At 35.3% G+C, this 17,651-nt stretch overlaps 1 protein-coding gene across 1 annotated transcript in view; it reads right to left on the minus strand.

Annotated features, from left to right (window-relative positions):
* The window catches only part of prkg1b (protein kinase cGMP-dependent 1b), a 174,679-nt gene extending 168,824 nt beyond the window's left edge, over nucleotides 1-5,855 (minus strand). The window contains exon 1 of the mRNA XM_051124320.1: nucleotides 5,389-5,855. Coding sequence (XP_050980277.1) covers nucleotides 5,389-5,648 — 260 coding nt within the window. The 5' untranslated portion in view covers nucleotides 5,649-5,855. The remainder of the gene's footprint in view (nucleotides 1-5,388) is intronic.
* Nucleotides 5,856-17,651: the final 11,796 nt, after the last annotated feature.

The raw sequence follows: 17,651 nt of genomic DNA on the forward strand, positions 1-17,651 counted from the left end.
ATTATTATTGTTATTATTAATTATTATTATTATATTTAATGTATTATATAATTATATAATTGTGTTTATTTATTTATTTTGAATTTCAAATACAACCCCAACTCCAGAAATTATATGAAAAGCCATAAAATCAAGAATATGTTATCTGTTCATTCTCTTGAACCTAATTAACTAAATACAAAGAAGGCATTTGCAATGTTTTCACTGGACAACTTTTAATTTTATTTTGTAAATATAAACAAATTTTGATTTTGATGGCTATGACACACTCCAAAAAAGTTGGGACAGAGGCAAAATAAAAGTGAAAACGTTAAAGAATAGCTCATCCATGGCTCATCGCTTTTCACTTCAACCACCAAATTTCATGACAAAAGTGTCAAACAAATCAAAAATCACATTTCTCAATAGAAAATCACGAAGAATTTAGGTCTTTCACCAACTACCTCACATAATATTATTAAAAGATTTAGTGAATCCAAAAAAAAATGTCACTCTGTTAAAAGTTGGCCAGCGAAAACATTGGAAATGTTTCTTTTGTACTTTAGTCAATTAAAGAAAGGTTAAAGAGAATAAACAGATAACATATTGTTGATTTTATGGCATTTCACAAAACATCCTAACATTTCTGGAATTGTGGTTATACATTATCTACAAACAGAAGAAATCCATCAACATTTAACACTACTGCAGTCGCAATTCTGTTTGGGATCTTCCTAAGTTAATTTACCATTATGTGCCTTTACAGTACCACAAGTACCTCACTGTACAGTGACACCTAGAGGTATAGTACACCCAAAAATAATTGATTATTTTTAGGCACCCTACACTCTCAGAAATAAAGGTACAAAAGCTGTCACTGGGGCTGTCACTTTTCAAAAGGTACATGTTTGTACCTTAAGGATCCTCTTTGGCACCCAACTTAGGTCATATTTCACTGCCCAAAATCCATATTTAGGCAGTTTCAAAGTAATCCACATTATCCCAGCCAACAAATAAGGGTATTCTATAGTGGAACAATTAGTAATTTTCAAAATAAAATAATTCCATACTTCATCAGCACAGAACAAGCTGCATGTCCAGATGATTCTCTGGAGTTCTGCTGCATGTTTCTACTTTGTAGTCCCTAACAACATCTGGATCCTTCCCATTAACATACGACCAGCTGGTGCTTGATTTCACCTCATTAAATGCTCCCACTGTCTAGCGCTAAAAATGTTACTCTGAGAATGAAATTGTTACACTTATATGCCCTTTTGTGCATTACACTACTGTAACACATCAGAAAGCATGTTAGACACAAACCTATGGAATTCTGTAGAACAATGTAATTTCAAAACAGGTTATTATAGTTAACTTAAACCATAAAAAAACACATTTTCATTACTTAAAATAAATATTAAGTATAATAAAATATATAAAAACCATTAACCTATTTTGTTTCATCTAGCTAAACAACATATCTCATTTTTGTTTAGTTAAAGTTGAAGTACTAAAATGATTCAAATGAAATGATATATATGGAGAGGGAAAGAAAATGTCAAGAACTTAGTTTTAAAAAACAGGATTAAAAGCGCCCTCTAGTGAACTAAAGATTGAATTACCATGACCGCATATAACATACAAAAAACAATACAATAACATCAGTAGCTGAAGACATATATATAGATATAATGTGATATAATATGAAGCTGTTCTATTTGCTATGTCTTGTACAGTATATTTTTCACTGCTCTGTGTAATTTGCTCTTGTCTACAACTTGTTTTATGTACCATTCCGCTAAGTGTTTTGTTTGACCAAAAGTATCTGAAGACTTAATACAAGATGTTAATAAAGTGGTTAATAAATGTCCTGAATTTAAAATCCCACAATGTAGCACACAGACCTCACAAGGGACATTATTCAGTATCTAGTCCATGCCTTCCTTTTAACTGATTTCCATGAGCACTGCCCCAAAATGAACGTGAATCCCATTTATCATGCATAGCAGAAAAGACCAATTAAGCACGATTGATGAGGCTCTGTCCTTCTCGCAAACCATTTACAAGAACTGGGGACCAGGCGCAGATCAAAGTGTCTGTGCCAATGTGGACGTGAGAGATGTGATGCTAATGTGAAAGGCCGGAGTCTGGATCTGCAGTGTAAGCCACCGTTAGCCCCGCAGCCTTTTATCAGCACAGGAAAGATAACACACTTTCCATTCTCAAGTGCTTTTCAAGCAGCTTGTTGATTATATAAGGAGTTCTACATGAGAACACACAGGATCAGAGACAAGGGCGGGCAGTATTTGTCAAAGAGATCGCTTTTTATCGGTCACAAGAACCTGACTACTGAACAGTGTATAAATTAATAAAATAAGACCAAACGTTAAATGCTATAAGGCTTAAAATGTCAAAGCATGTATTTATTTGAGTAAAAAAAAAAAAGTAATATTTTGAAATATTATATAAATATAATTTATTCCTGTGATGCAAAGCTGAATTTCCAGCATCATTACTCCAGTCTTCAGTGTCACATGATCCTTCAGAAATCATTCTAATATGCTGATTTGCAGCTCAAGATACATTTTTTATTGTTATCAGTGTTGAAAAAGTTTCTGCTGCATAATATGTTTGTGGAAACCATGATAAATTCAGGAGTTTGTAGTAAGTAAGATAGATAAATGAAAAACTCATTTTTTTCAGCAAGGATGCATTCAGTTTAATGTTAAATGCTGTTTAATAAGATTTTATTTTTATTAAAAGAATCCTACGTGAGGGAAAATAAGGTTTTCCATCCCAGAAATAAACTACAATGTATTAAAAAATACCTGTAATGAATTAAGGCTCCAGTCATATCAATGACGCAGACAACACTTTTCGCTTAATTAATTGCTTAATAAATTATTTAGACAGTCATAAATATGCTTATAAGTAGGATTATAATGAAATTGTGAACCAAAAACATGATCTTTTCCATTCACAATTCATGATAGGTCTCAGTATTAACCCACTGTCATATTCGTACATAAAACACCTCAGTTTTAATATCAACCCTTTGTGGGATGATGATATTTTACTGACATCTAGTGGCTATTAACAGGAAGGTATTTCAGTTTTGAGGTAGTTTAAGCACAGCTAAGAGTTGAAAAGAACTGATAAAACTGCTGATTATAATCCAAAACTGCACTTTTTCATTTTATTATATTCAAAAGTAAAATTAAAATGTAGTATTGATTGCAATCATGTTCAACAAGCTACAGCTCCCACTGACCCATGCAGAGGTTAATAAAGATACTCATTTACAGAAATGGGGTTTACTTATTCCCACTAAATGCGGGACATTCCACATGTTTCCAGGAAAAAGTTGAAAGTTACAATATATGAATCCTAAATATAGTAGTGAATATCTGTGACATTAAATATTTAACAGCCAGCATTAAATATTCAACAAGGTTAGGGTTGTACAGAAGGGCTGTTGGACACTGAGCAAGAGTGTGAAAGAGAGCTTTTATGCCTGAGAGCATTAGACCAGATGTGGACTTCTACTACTATATGTGAATGCATTATTATAGGCATTATGGACCAACATTTATATATGTTAACGTCAGCTAATTATGATGCATACATAGAGCTTCATTTAAAGCTATACAGAATTTAATAAAGTGTATCTCATACCATTACAATTTAGAGGCAAAACTGATGAAAGTAATAGCAGAAGCATTTTAAATTTATTTACACCACTAACAGACAACCTTTTTTTCGGAAACCATGTGCTGCACCCATTTAGTGTAAAGTTGCTCTAAACCTCAGTACATGTTCATCAGTACTAAAACTTGGGAGAAACGTATACCAAGTAAATGATGCACACATGACTAAAGCTTGTGTTCGAAGAACTGATTTCTACAATGAAACACAATAGTGACACGATACCAAGCTGCATTTTAGTCAAGCACAAAAAATACAATTAAATAATTTTATAAACTGTCTTATGCTCTGCAACCAATCAAAAGTTTGAAGTCAATTTTCACACTATAGTATAGTATAGTATAGTATAGATTAGAAGTGTGGTACAATGTGATAATACAATCTTGCATATACCTTTGTAACAGTATTGTATACATTTAGTTTTTGCATAGTATAGCATAGTAATATAATAAGTCATATAACATAGTATAGTAAAGTACACCACAGCACAGTGCAGTACTGTGACGTATAGTATAGTATAGTATAGAAGTGCCGTACAATGTGATAATATAATCTTGCATATACCTTTATAGCATTGTATTGTATTTTTAGTTAAATGGTGCTTCAGCGGTTCTTCAGCGGTTCTTTGGTGTGATTGTGGTGCTATATAGCACCGTTAGTGTATAAAGAACTGGTCAAGCCCCTGTCTGGTTCTTCAGCAGTTCTTCAGTGGTTCTTTGGGGTATATAGCACCACTGCCATACAAAGAACCTGTTAAGCCTCTGAATTTGACAAAGGTGCCATATAGCACCTTTTAAAATAGGTGCTATATAGCACTAAAAGTGGTTCCCCTGTGATTACGAGCCAAAGAACCACTTTTAGTGCTATATAGCACCATTTGTTTTTAGAGTGTAGAATACTAATATACTAATATAATTAGTCGTATGTATAGTAAAGTATAGTATAGTGTAGTGTAGTGTAGTATAGTTTAGTATAGTATAGTATAGTACAGTACAGTATAGTATTGTAAAGTATAATGAAGTACAGTACAGTGCAGTATAGTATAGTATAGTATAGTATAGTATAAGCTAATGTGTTTGCATTGTAAACGTGTACTAAAATTAATTGATCGAAAGCTTGAAGTCATAGTTCAGTATAGTAAAGTACTGAAGTGTTTTACAATATGATAATACAATCTTGCATATACCGTTGTAGCACAGTATTTCATATATTTAGTATAGTATAGTATAGTATAGTATAGTATAGAAATGTTGTACAGTGTGATAATACAATCTTGCATATACCTTTGTAGCATAGTATTGTATGCATTTACTTTTTGAATAGTACAGTAAAGTACTACAATTAGTCATATAGTATAGTATAGTCGTGCAAATCATTTTATTTTAAGGTGTTCTTGTTACAGTGTAATTACACATGTAATTACTGAGTAATATTAATTAACTATGTACATACTATAGTGTTAGTGGCTGGTTTAGAGTTAGTTGCTTGTAATTATGCATAGTTTGCAGTTATTTATTACATGTAGCAAGTATATATAACATGGTGACTATGGCACCTCAAAACAAAGTGTTACCAGCTCTTGTATAGTGTATAGGCGCACAGCCGGGTAACAGAGACTCGATTCATACAAAAACCATCCACAGCCTGGTTGTGACACCAGTGCAAAGAATACACGTCTATAGATAGTAAATGAAGGGCTCTTACCGGTCCGACTTAGGGTGTTTGCGCAAAGCTTCGCTCTTCAAGTCCTGGAAGGACCTGAAGGTCTGCGGTTCCGCGGAGATGCCCTGTGCGCGCCTGGTTCTGGGTCCAATAGCGCTTGGCAGCACTGACTGACATTTGTGCAGTTTTCTCTTCAGTTCATTCACCTCCTGCTCCTTCGCCAACAGCAGCCTCTCCATTTCCTTTATCCGCTCCTCTTTTATGAGCAGCATCTTGGCAAATTCTTCGTCTAATTCGCTCATGTTTGAAGTTTGAACCGAAGAAGACTGAACGCAACTCCCGCTGAATGATGTTCTTCCAACTCTATCAGTCAAGATTTACTTCAGCACAGAGCAACTGCGCTCCGTGCGCTCCCTTCCTGCAGACTAGGACGATTGTTTCATTCAGAAACCAATTAGATGTCCCTCTCCCTCCTTCCCCAGAGAGACCTGGTCACTCCGCTTCAGACTACCCGCGAACGCTTTCTTAACACGCGCTCGAGACTCAGATAGAATCAATTATCATATCATATGATTGGTGACGTGCTTCGGTGAGTAAGTCTACGCACCGCTCAATGATCACACAATAGTATTCAGATGCAGGCTATACAACGTCTTTTTACAAAGTAAGAATGTTTTTTATTTATTTAAATTAATACATTATGAAATGTACCTGGTTGTTACCGAATATAAAATAAATTTATTTGTTTGGTTGGTTGGTTGGTTGTTTATTTAAAAACACTTTTTGGAGTGTCGATTTATTTGGTTGGTTTTGTTACTGCAAAATAAATAATAGTCTGTTTATTTATTAAAAATAAATAATAAATTGAATTAAACTGTGTTTTTTGTTGTTTGTTATTTATTTGTTTGTTTGTTCCTTTTTAAAAACTAAAAAATAAACAATTGTTTTAAAATGTATTAGTTTGATAGAATTTTTTCTGAAATATAAATAATATTTATTTATTGAAATATTTAAAAATAATTCAATTGTGAAATGTATTCATTTGTTTGGTTAAAATTTGTTACTGCAACATAAATAATAGCTTATTTATTTATTTAAAATAAGTACTAAATTGTATTGAAATGTGTTAGTTTGGTTGTTGTTTGTTATTAAAAATATTTATTTATTTATTTATAATACATTATGAAATGTATTAGCTTGTTTGGGTGTTTGTTACCAAATATTTATTTATTTATTTATTTATTTAATTTATTTATTTGTATATTATGAAATGTATCAGTTTGTTTGGTTGTTTGTTACTGAATATTTATTTATTTATTTACTTATTTATTCATTTCTTTGGTTGTTTATTTCAAAATACATTTTGAAATATGCTTATTTATTTGGCTGTTGTTTGTTATTGCAAAATAAATAATAAATTGTATTGAACTGTTTGTTGTTACTTGTTTGTTTGTTTTTTCCTTATTCAAAAATAAATAATTGTTTTAAAATGTATTAGCTTGACTGGATGTTCTTTGTTACTAAAATATAAATAATATTCTCTTTATTTATTGAAATATTTTAAAATAAATAAATAGTGAAATGTATTAATTTGTTTGGTCAAAATTTGTTACTGCAACATAAATAATACCACATATATAAATACTAAATTGCATTTAAATGTGTTAGTTTGGTTGTTTTTGTTACTAAAATATGTATTTATTTATTTATTTATTTACTACAAATAATAAATTGTTTTGAAATGTATTTGTTTGTTTGGTTGCTGTTTGTTAATTAAATATTTATTATTGGTTTTATTCATTATTGCATAATAAATAATCAATTGTATTGAAATAAATGAGTTTGGATGTTTGTTACTGAAATAATTATTTATTTATTCATTCATTTAGTTAGTTTTAGCATCTGAGTTCTAGCAATTTATTAAAGAGTTACATTATTTTTACTTTGGCTTCTTCCCACATAGTTATGCAACCATTTAAGCAGAGTCACCGCTGATGCTAAATTCTTGATATTCTTGGTATGCACAAAAAAGAAAAAAAAAAACTTGCTATAAATTTGTTTTTTTCTTATTTTACTTTATCTGGTGGCTTATAAAACAATCAATCTATTTGCATTCGGTCGAAGATGTTATTTTCAGTGTCTGAATGGAAACAAATATCATATTATGCATATTGTGGCCTTGGCTCAGTACCCAGTCATCCAAGAAAAGCCAAAGTTAATCTTTACAAACCTACTGATCTGGAATATGGAAAAAGCTTTTGCTGTTCAACCCGATAGACTAAGACTTAAGTGCACAACAACTATGTTTCTGGATCATATTTCCATTTTGACTTTTTGAATGCATTCTCAGCGAAGTTCTAGCAAACACAATGCAGCCCATTTTGTTTGTTTAGTTATTTTTTTTCTCCATCTGACTGATCAGGTCACCTTGACTTCTGTTCTCTCTGCTCTGTTTATGTCACATAAGAGAAAACCTGCTGTGATTCACAAAATTTGAGCACGGTTGGTTATCTCATCCCAATGAGGCAATGCCATTCGCAGCTCTCCAGGGGAAAGTGTATCAGTTTTCAGACAGACCTTCAATGGTCTGACAGTCAATGGTCTTCCAGTAATGCATACGATTTCGCTCATAGAAACTGTAGAGCGTTCCTAAGTGAAGACAGGATGTTGCAAAATCAATAATGTTTGTGTCATCATGCGTCTCTACAGCGGGATTTATCTAAATGGAGGGAGGAGGAGACGCTGCCGGAGCTGATGTTGCTGAGAGACTGGGATGAGAAAGGAGGGGGCTGGGACTCTAAACTACAGATTTACTCAACATGAATGTAGAAGAGCAAAGGGATCGTTCAACGCAAAAAAAATGTCATTTGCACACCCTAATGTCCATACTAATAGTTCATACATACAACTTGTTATATATATTTAGAGAGTTTCAATTTACAATAATCATACCAGAATTTAAAGGAATAGCTCACCCAAAAATGAAAAAAAAAATTATGTTGAAAATGTGCTCTCCCTCAAGATGAGCTTGTTTCTTCATCAGAACATATTGGAGAATTTTAGCATTACATCACTTGCTCAGCAAAAGATGCTCTGCAGTGGATGGGTGCCGTCAGAATGAGAGTCCAAACAGTTGATAAAAGCATCAACGATCAAACTTTTCACTGGGGAAAACATTTTTCTTGATAGAGGACTTGTATCTTAGCTGGAAGCAACCTTTTTTATTTTATTAAATGTCTTGATGGATTTCCAAAAAAAAAAAAAAAAAAAAAAAAAGTTCAACTTAAAAAAGTAAGTGTCGTGCTGCCTTAAAATTGTTAGTTCCTCAACTAAAATATCCAAGTTGTCTTAACTTAAACTTAAAATAAACTTAAAATGTTAAGGCGGCACAAACACACTTTTTTAAATTGAAACATTTTTTTTTTATTATTTATTATTATTTATTATTATTTTATTATTTATGTGCAGCTTTTCGCTTTACAAGACATAGATAAATAGTCTTTTTGAACTCAAATTCTTTTTTAAGGAATTATTTATGGGAATAGGTTTATTTTGTGAAAGATATTTGTCTATTTTCTGTAATCTTTTTATTTTTCTATTTTTTATATAACTAAATATCTAACCCAAGTACAAGTAATTTTTGTTTTTGATAGAAATTAATACTTTTATTCAGTTTTTATTCAGTATTTATTCATTACTTGTGGATGATTGTGTGTTTTTATTAGTTGGACTCTCATTCTGACGGCACCCATTCACTGCAGAGGATCCACTGGTGAGCAAGTGATGAGATGCTAAGTTTCTCCAATTCTGTTGTGATGAAGAAACAAACTCATTTACATCTTGGATGTCCATTTAAGTGAATTTTCAACATTTTTTTATTTTTTGGTGAACTATCCACTTAAAGCATGCAGATGCATCATGCCAAGTATGAGTTGTTTTGTTTATGATAATAATATTCACAAATAAGCACAACTTGTATGAATTTTGAAGCCCAAATACAATTAGCAGAAGTAAAAAAGCTAAATGTAGGCTGTACACTAGTCACATAACATCAACGTCACCACCATTAAGTTTTCCCAAGTACCTCTGTAGTCCCATTTAGCCACTTGTTAGTTACCGCCTTCTTCAAGGCTAAATAAAAAATGTAAAAATATCTTGTGACTGCATTAACCACAGACCTTATTTCAGGCATTTAACTCCTTCACCACCGGAGTTTTTAAACTCATTCAGGAGATCTGTAATAGTGTCTGCAAGTGTATCCACCTTTTTCCTCTATGCGTATGGGTGAGACTTCTGGTTCATTATCCGCTAGAGAGAAATAACGAGAAGAATAACAGCGCACAGTAAACGGTAAAACTGTTTGCTCTACAAACCAGTGTCCTCATAATTAAGATAACACATTAAAATAATATGGTAATACACACCAATTTGCAATATCAAGCAGCAAAATGAGCTGTTTTGTACAGCTAAAAATAGCTGGATGCAGATGAGACTGGAAGCCACACCATAACATTTACAAATGGCCACGCCCACTCTTATGGGAAGAAAAGGGTGGATAACAGTGAAAATGCGGAAACCTGGAAAATTCTATGTTTGGCGGGGAAGCGTTGTCTCATAAATAATGGGAAATACCATGTTTGGCAGGGAAAGAGTTAACCAAAATTGAATTCAGGACGATGGAACCAGAAGTGATAAATACCAACTTGTTTCTGCACCACTCTATTTGTATGGACAGTTCATGCATTTCAGCATTTATGAAATGCTGAAATGGATGAAAGCTGCATGAAGATTCCTCAAATATTCTCCTCATTATATGAGAATGAGTAAATAATGACAGAATTTGACCTATTCCTTCACACCCCAGACAGAGTTATGGAAAGAACTCTTGTTAAAAGTCACCATGACGTGGGCATTGTTTGTTGTTTTGCAGCTTCAGTGGGACTTCAATGACATGGATTTATTTTTAGGTCAGCACCCTCACTCTGATCCCCTGTGGTGGAACAGATTACTTCCGTGGCTGTTATAATTGCCAGGGGATGAAACTTGTCTTTTCAACACCTCTCTCATCCGCTGAAGCCACAGTGCTTGGATCTCACTCCTGCCAAGATGTGATTCTCAAGTGCCCTCATACAAATTCCCAGAGACTGGACCCAGCTGAAAGAACTCACAGAAGATGAAGCCTTTTCCTGCAGCTGCAAATGCTGTTTTGTATATCAAAGTGCTATTTCCTTGTGCAATATTTTATTTTGTTTTATTTAAATCAGCATATTAGAACGATTTCCGAAGGATCATGTAACACTGAAGACTGAGTAATGATGCTGAAAATTCAGCTTTGCATCACAGGAATAAATTACATTTTAAAATAAACACAGGTATTTTAAATTTTAATAATACTTCACAATACTGCTGTTTTGATCAATAAATGCAGCTTTCCTGAGCATAGCAGACTTATTTCAAAACATTAAAAACTTTTGAACTGTAATCTACTTTCTGTGTGTGTCTTGATGCTGTGCCAATACTGTGTGCAAAACAATCACGCCAATAAATCTGAAATTCAATGTAATTTTTCGCCTCACAGAGCTAAGGAAGAACAAGTGGCTGGACAGCAGATGGTCATTCTAATATTAACGCAGCATATGTGTTCTTCCACCTCCAAAACTCAGCCCTCGGGCTGCAGAGATATTCAAATTCAGCAGAGGTCCTTCAGTGTCTGTCTCAGCCCCCATCACCGTATCCATAACCATGGAGCGAGTGCACGGATGAAAAGGTCAGGGCACTTGTATCATACTGGCTACGACAAAGCAATAAGAAATTGTCAGGAGAGATAACCACCTGCATGATGCACCAGAAAAATTGGGAAAACCTCTTTAAGCTTGATATAGCATGACACATCAAATGGTATATCTAATAAAGTATCGTGAATCAGAGCTGGAACAATTTTGGAAGGTGATGACGTAGTGATTATTAGACATATGACCAGTAAGCAGCTTGGAGTGACTTGTACATTTTTAGCAATTCTTAAAGGGATAGTTCACCCCAAAATGAAGATTCTGTCATCATTAACTCACCCTCATGCCGTTCCAATACTATTTGACTTGATTTCTTCTGTGGGAACACAAATTGTTTTTTTTTTGTTTTGTTTTGTTTTGGGAAAAATGTCTATATTACACCCCATTGACTTTCATATCTCACAATTCTGACTTAATAACTTGCAACTGCGTGTAATGCAGTCAGAATTGCAAGATATAAACTTGCAATTCTGAGGGGAAAAAGTCACAACTGTGAAACATAAACTCAATTCTGAGAAAAAAGTCACAGTTGTGAGAAATAAACTTGCAATTTTGAGAAAAAGTCACAATTGTGAGACATAAACTCGCAATTCTGAGAAAGCAAAGTCACAATTCTGAGAAGAAAAAAAAAAGTCACCGTTGTGAGGCATAATGTCGCAATTCTGAGAAAATTCACAACTGTGAGACATAAACTCGCAATTCTGAGATAAAAAAGTCACAATTGTAAGACAAAATTGCAATTCTGAAAAAAAGCCACAATCATGAGACATAAACTCGCAATTCTAAGAAAAAGTAAAAATCATGATACAAACTCACATTTCTGAGAAAACAAGTTGAAATCGTCAGACAAACTCACAATTCTGAGAAGAAAAAAAAGTTACAATTGCAAGGCATAAACTCACAATTCTGAGGAAAAAAAAAGTCAAAATTTTGAGATATAAACTCACAATTCTGAGAAAAAAAGTCACAACTGTAAGACAAACACGTAATTCTGAGAAATAAGGTCATAATTGTAAGACAAACGTTCAGTTTTGAGGAAACAAAGTCACAATTGTGAGATATAAACTCGCAAATTGTGATAAAAAAAGTCACAATTGTAAGACAAACTCTCAACTCTGAGAAAGAAGTCACAATTGTGAGTCATAAACTCGCAATTCTGAGAAAAAAGTCACTATTGTAAGACAAACTCTCAATTCTGACGAAAAAAAGTCATAATTGTAAGAATTGTAAATTCGCAATTCTGAGAAAAAATGTTGCAGTTGTGAGATATCAATTCGCAATTCTAAGAAAAAAATCTGAATTTTTTGTTTTGGGCCAGAATTTTTATTTAGGTGCATCCCTAATTACATTTCAGCTATTTAGCAGCTCTACAATAGAATAAAAGTGTCATTTTTTACAATGAATCAGTTTTTTCACTTAAATTCAATAACAGTGTCATAAAAAGTTCATTAGTTATGAAATGAATTCAGTTCAGATCAGTTGTTTAGATCAATTCTATTTAATGTTGATTCAATTCAGTTCAACAACAGTGACATCAAAAATTAATATGCAAGAAGGTAAGAAGGTACAAGGGTTATTATTTTACCACAGATTCGAAGTCTACTGTATATTTATCAACAGAACAGCATATGGATAAGAATAAATTTGAAAATGCATAGTATATTACAAACCAAGCAAGAGTTGCCCATTTCTCGCCACCCTTTGAAAGATAACGTAAAGTGTGCTGAGTTATTAATTTACCAAAAATGCACTACTTCAGTACTAAAATGCAGATACGGAAGGCTATCAGATAGATTTAAAAATACTTTAAAATCGCTTGTTATCTTCCATTATGGCTCTGTTCTTATCATTTTGCCTATCAGCATGCATATTTGAAGGTGTACTTAACCTGAATTTAAATCAGATAAAGGTGAATTCATGGTATTTCCTGCCAGATATGTGATTTGAGAGAACTGAAGTTCACTCCCAGCTGATCTCGCAACAATCACGGCTGTAATTGAGGGTTCTTATGCTTATGAAGAGGGAGTTAAATAGCTTGGTTAGCATTCCAGTGGGAAATGCTTCTATTTAGCTACAGTACACTTTGTCTGGGTACAACAGCAGCCTGCCAAAGAGGACTTTAATGAACAGCTCACCCAAAAATGAAAATTAAAGTCCATCACTGATAATCTTTCTCCTTGCTATAGCTTTAATTTGCGGTGGTGTTTTTAAACTTGGTCACATGACACACAACAACATGGTGGAACATGTCTAAATGTGCCATTCAAGTGGCGTCAAAAACAATAATTACAAGTTCCAAGCACATGTAGGATAGAGTAAAGTCTCATTTACAAATGGGAAACTTACTACATGAGTTGCAGAATCTTGGAAGGGACATACTGATATGAAACACTGATCTGTAATTTAGATATAAATCAGTTCTAGAATCTATATAGTGAGCGAAAAGCAAATTTGTTGCGAATGGTGTTGTGCCCTAAAAACTAGAATTTGCTGGGGTCTTTGGGCTGGATGCTTTATTATGGCATATTAATATCTCCCTCGCAGCCTGCAAGCTTGGGCACCCACCAAGCTCGTCCGGAAACCAGAGCCAGATACTATCAAAGCCCCGGAGTCTATGTGCACTGATCAGTACACCCCCGAGCCAGGAGCAAACCTAGATCTGATAGATCTGGGATCCATGGATCCAATTCCCAACCAAGTCCCCACCCTCAAATCCTTGTCTTCTTTCCCAGTCCCGTACAGATATTTGGATGATCCTGTTCCATTCGGAGATCTTCCACTGTCTATGTTGCTACCTGACTCCCTGGTCCCAGTGCCCTGGATCCGTTGGTACCACTGATGTTGTCTAGCTCCTCAGCTCTGCCGCTAGCTTTGTGGACTTCACCAGCTTCGCCTTGGGTTTTTACCTTCCATCTGCTCGCATAAGATGGAGTCCCTGGCTGCTTCTCGGGCCTCCAGGCCCATGTCTCTGGCCCGGCTCTGTGTTCCCTTGTCTCCATTATGGCCCACTTTTCCTGGGACTCCTCTGAGATCGCTTGACACTCCGGATCAACTACAGTCAGTTGTCGCTCAGCTTCCTCCATGGACTTACAGGTCTTCGTTATGCCTCCCTTCCTCCGGTTTGCCCATCGTCCTTGCTCGCTCCATCGTCACCCCACTTAGCTGTGCCCCCTGTCTCCTCCTTGGTCCTGCAGGCCAGCAGCTCAAGCATTGGATCCTAGGCCATCATTTTCACCCTGGTCTGTTGGCCTTTCTGCTCCGCAGGTTCCTCCACTCACCCTGGTTTCTCCAGCATTGATTGGCTTCTGGGATTCACACAGTCCTTCAGCCAAAGCTCCACCCTGGTTCCTCCCACCATTGGCTCCACCATGGTGTTGATCTCCTCCAGGTTCCTGTCCTTCACCAGCTCCATACCCTCCACGGAAGCCTCTGCCCGCTTTTCTCCTGTGAACTATTTCAGTCTTTCTCTGTCTGTCCTGGGACTCCTCTAGTCCTCTAGTCCTTCCAGATCAACTTCCTTCAACTGCAGTCTGTCAATGTTTAGCTGCCGTCACTGGCTTATGCGTAACTCTCCAGTGTAACTCTCCAGCTGTGCCTCCCTTGCTCCGGTTTGCCCATCATCATTGCTCACTCCATCGTTGCTCCAGTCTATTTCTGTTACGCCACCAAAAATTCTGCATATGCAATATTCTGCATATGACAGAGTACCCAGCTGCTCCTCACGCCTCTATGTCGCCACCTCAGCCTGTCAGACATTTGGTTCCGGCCCGGTTCTGCATTCCCTTGTCTCCACCTTTGCCTGTCTGTCCTGGGACTCCTCTAGTTCTTCCAGATCAACTGCGGTCGGTCAATGTTCAGCTCCCGCCACTGACTTATGCGTAACTCTCCAGCTGTACCTCCGGTTTGCCCATCATCATTGCTCACTCCATCGTTGCTCCAGTCTATTTCTGCATATGCAATTGATCGGAACTCCAAGCAGCTCCCATACTACTCTCCACTGAAAATTAATAACTTCCTGTCTATTATTAGTTGGAAATCCGAGTGAAAGGCAGCTTAAATATCTGCATTGTATGGCTTTAGAGGACTATTAATATAACTTATAATTCATATGGATGACTTTTATTGAGCTTTATTGTGCCTTTTTGGAGTCTGGGAGCATAAAGACATTCTGCCTAACATCTCATTTTGAGTTTTATGGGAGGAAAATAATAATGGGTCAGAGTTTTAGGTGAACTATTTTTTTGAATAATGAGGTTCCTCTTACACAACTTTTTATATGTTTAGCTGAAGAAAAGCTCCGTTTTGCACTATGTAAGGAAATATTTTAAAATAAGGTCAGAGTTACAACAGAAATAAATACATGAAGTGCATATTAAAAAACTGATTAAAAATTATTTTGTTAATAAGAAAAACATCTTTTGTAACTGCATTGATACAACTAATGATTTTTCTCCTTCCCATCTATAAAGTGTCAGAGTAGGTCATCTAGAGGAGCACAAGCCACGGAGAAGGAGAACATCGCCGGCTAATGATGCAAGACACACTGGACACTCTCACTGGAATTCATAAGCGCTGCCTGTTTAATTCAGAAAACAGTTACATAACACAATACAGAGAAAAACACACTTCAGTGAAATGGAGTTGTGTAAAGCCTTACAGTGGGATCTTGTGTGTGTGTGTTACAGTGATTGTAGGCGGCTGCTGACAGAGCTTGTGTAAAGAAAACCCAATTTGCACATGGACCAAACAGAAATCAATAGCACTCTGTAAAAGAAGCTTTTTTAAGACTCAGTAGCTCTCAGGCTTTTTGCTGTGCTGCATATGTTCTCTTTGTTACTATCCGTGGAAGTGTTTTCAATATGTCTTGGACAATATGTCTTTCCACAGCCATGTTTGCATTTGAAGAGCCAATGAGTTGTGAGAATCGTTGCATGAATCACCATTCACCCCTCTGATTGGCTGAATCTGATATAATCAAAAATAATGCCCTCATCCACCCCATTTTTGTTTAGACAGTAGGTTTTTTTTTCACAAGGGGGCGCCGTTTCACTCACCGTGCCATTTTGCTTGTTGAATCTGAATCGTGACTTTTTTCTATAAAAAGATGTTGAATTAAAGATTATCTATGAAAAGAGGATGTTTATCAAAACCTTTTGGTCTTCAGGTTACTTTCGGTGAACTTCTCGGCTGGACGTCAGTTAATGCTGTATTCACGTGAAATTCAGGTCAATAGACTCTATGTAGCACGTAGAGCAAAGCAGAGTTTGTCTTGAGAGCACAGGGACCATGGGACCACTTGCCCATATCAAAGTCAAACAAACAAGTCGGGAGACAGCAAACACTGGGCCATGACAACAAGACATCAGCAGTAGCATGTTTACTTTGTCAATACCCAGTGTTGAGTGGAAAGTAAGAAGACAGAAGAATCTGGAAGTTTAAAACAGAAAACTGTGGCATTTGGTCCCTTTTTTTTTTCAGAAGTATACAACAGTTTTTTAGACTCCTTGAGGCTATAAAGGCAGCTATGTATTTTCAGGGTTAAAGACATTTAGATTTAGTAAGATTTGGAAAATTCTCTTATTCTCACCAAGGCTGCAATTATTTAATTATTTTATAATTAAAGTTTAAAATAACTAGTTTCTATTTTACATTAAATTAAATTATTAAAAATAAAGGTTGAAAAAGGAGGTTTTTGCCAGAGAATAACCATTTTTAGTTGCCCTTTTTGTGTTTGAAGAACATTTTAATGATCTAAAGAAGCTTTTTCCATGATAAAGAACCTTTTGTGGAATGGAAAGATTCCATGGACATTCAAAGTTCTTTATGAAACCACGAATGCCAAATAATAAGTCATTACTCCAATCTTAAGTGTCAAAAAATATGCAGATTTGGTGCTCAAGATAAAAAAAGAACAGCATTTATTTAAGCTAAAAATATTTTGTAACATTATAAATGTCTTTACTGCCATTTTAAATGTATTTAAATATAAATGTATATACTGATTACTGATCTTGTAAAACAAATGTTCCATGGACCCTCTAACACCCTCTTGTGGCCCCGTTATACAAAACCATTTGTATAAAAGAGATTATGGCACCTTATGGTGTATTTAATCAATAAATGCCTCCTTACAAATAAAAACATCAGGACTGCCGTCGGTAAGGACATTTTCCTGGGCCCTGTGATGATGGGGGCCCACCTTTATAATTTAATTTCCAGCTGCCTGAATTCAAGCGAATATGCTATTTTTAAATGTATTTGTGCATTTGGAAACAAGAGATATTTTGGTTGAAAACAAGAAATATATTTTTAAAAAAGCTATTAATATTTGTTACAAAAAGAGCACTATAAGTCTTCTGCAGCATGATATCTGGTTCAGGAGGCTCCCTGCTGCAGGCGAACCATGATCGCTGTTCCTGGTCAAAGGGCTGGCCTACAGCGAGAGGCAGAGATAGAGCTGGTTAACGTTTAACCACGCCGGCTTGTAAAGCAGCCCCAGGACAGTGAACCTTTGGA

Source organism: Labeo rohita, chromosome 12 (genome assembly GCF_022985175.1).
Source record: "Labeo rohita strain BAU-BD-2019 chromosome 12, IGBB_LRoh.1.0, whole genome shotgun sequence".
NCBI classification, from domain to species: domain Eukaryota; kingdom Metazoa; phylum Chordata; class Actinopteri; order Cypriniformes; family Cyprinidae; genus Labeo; species Labeo rohita.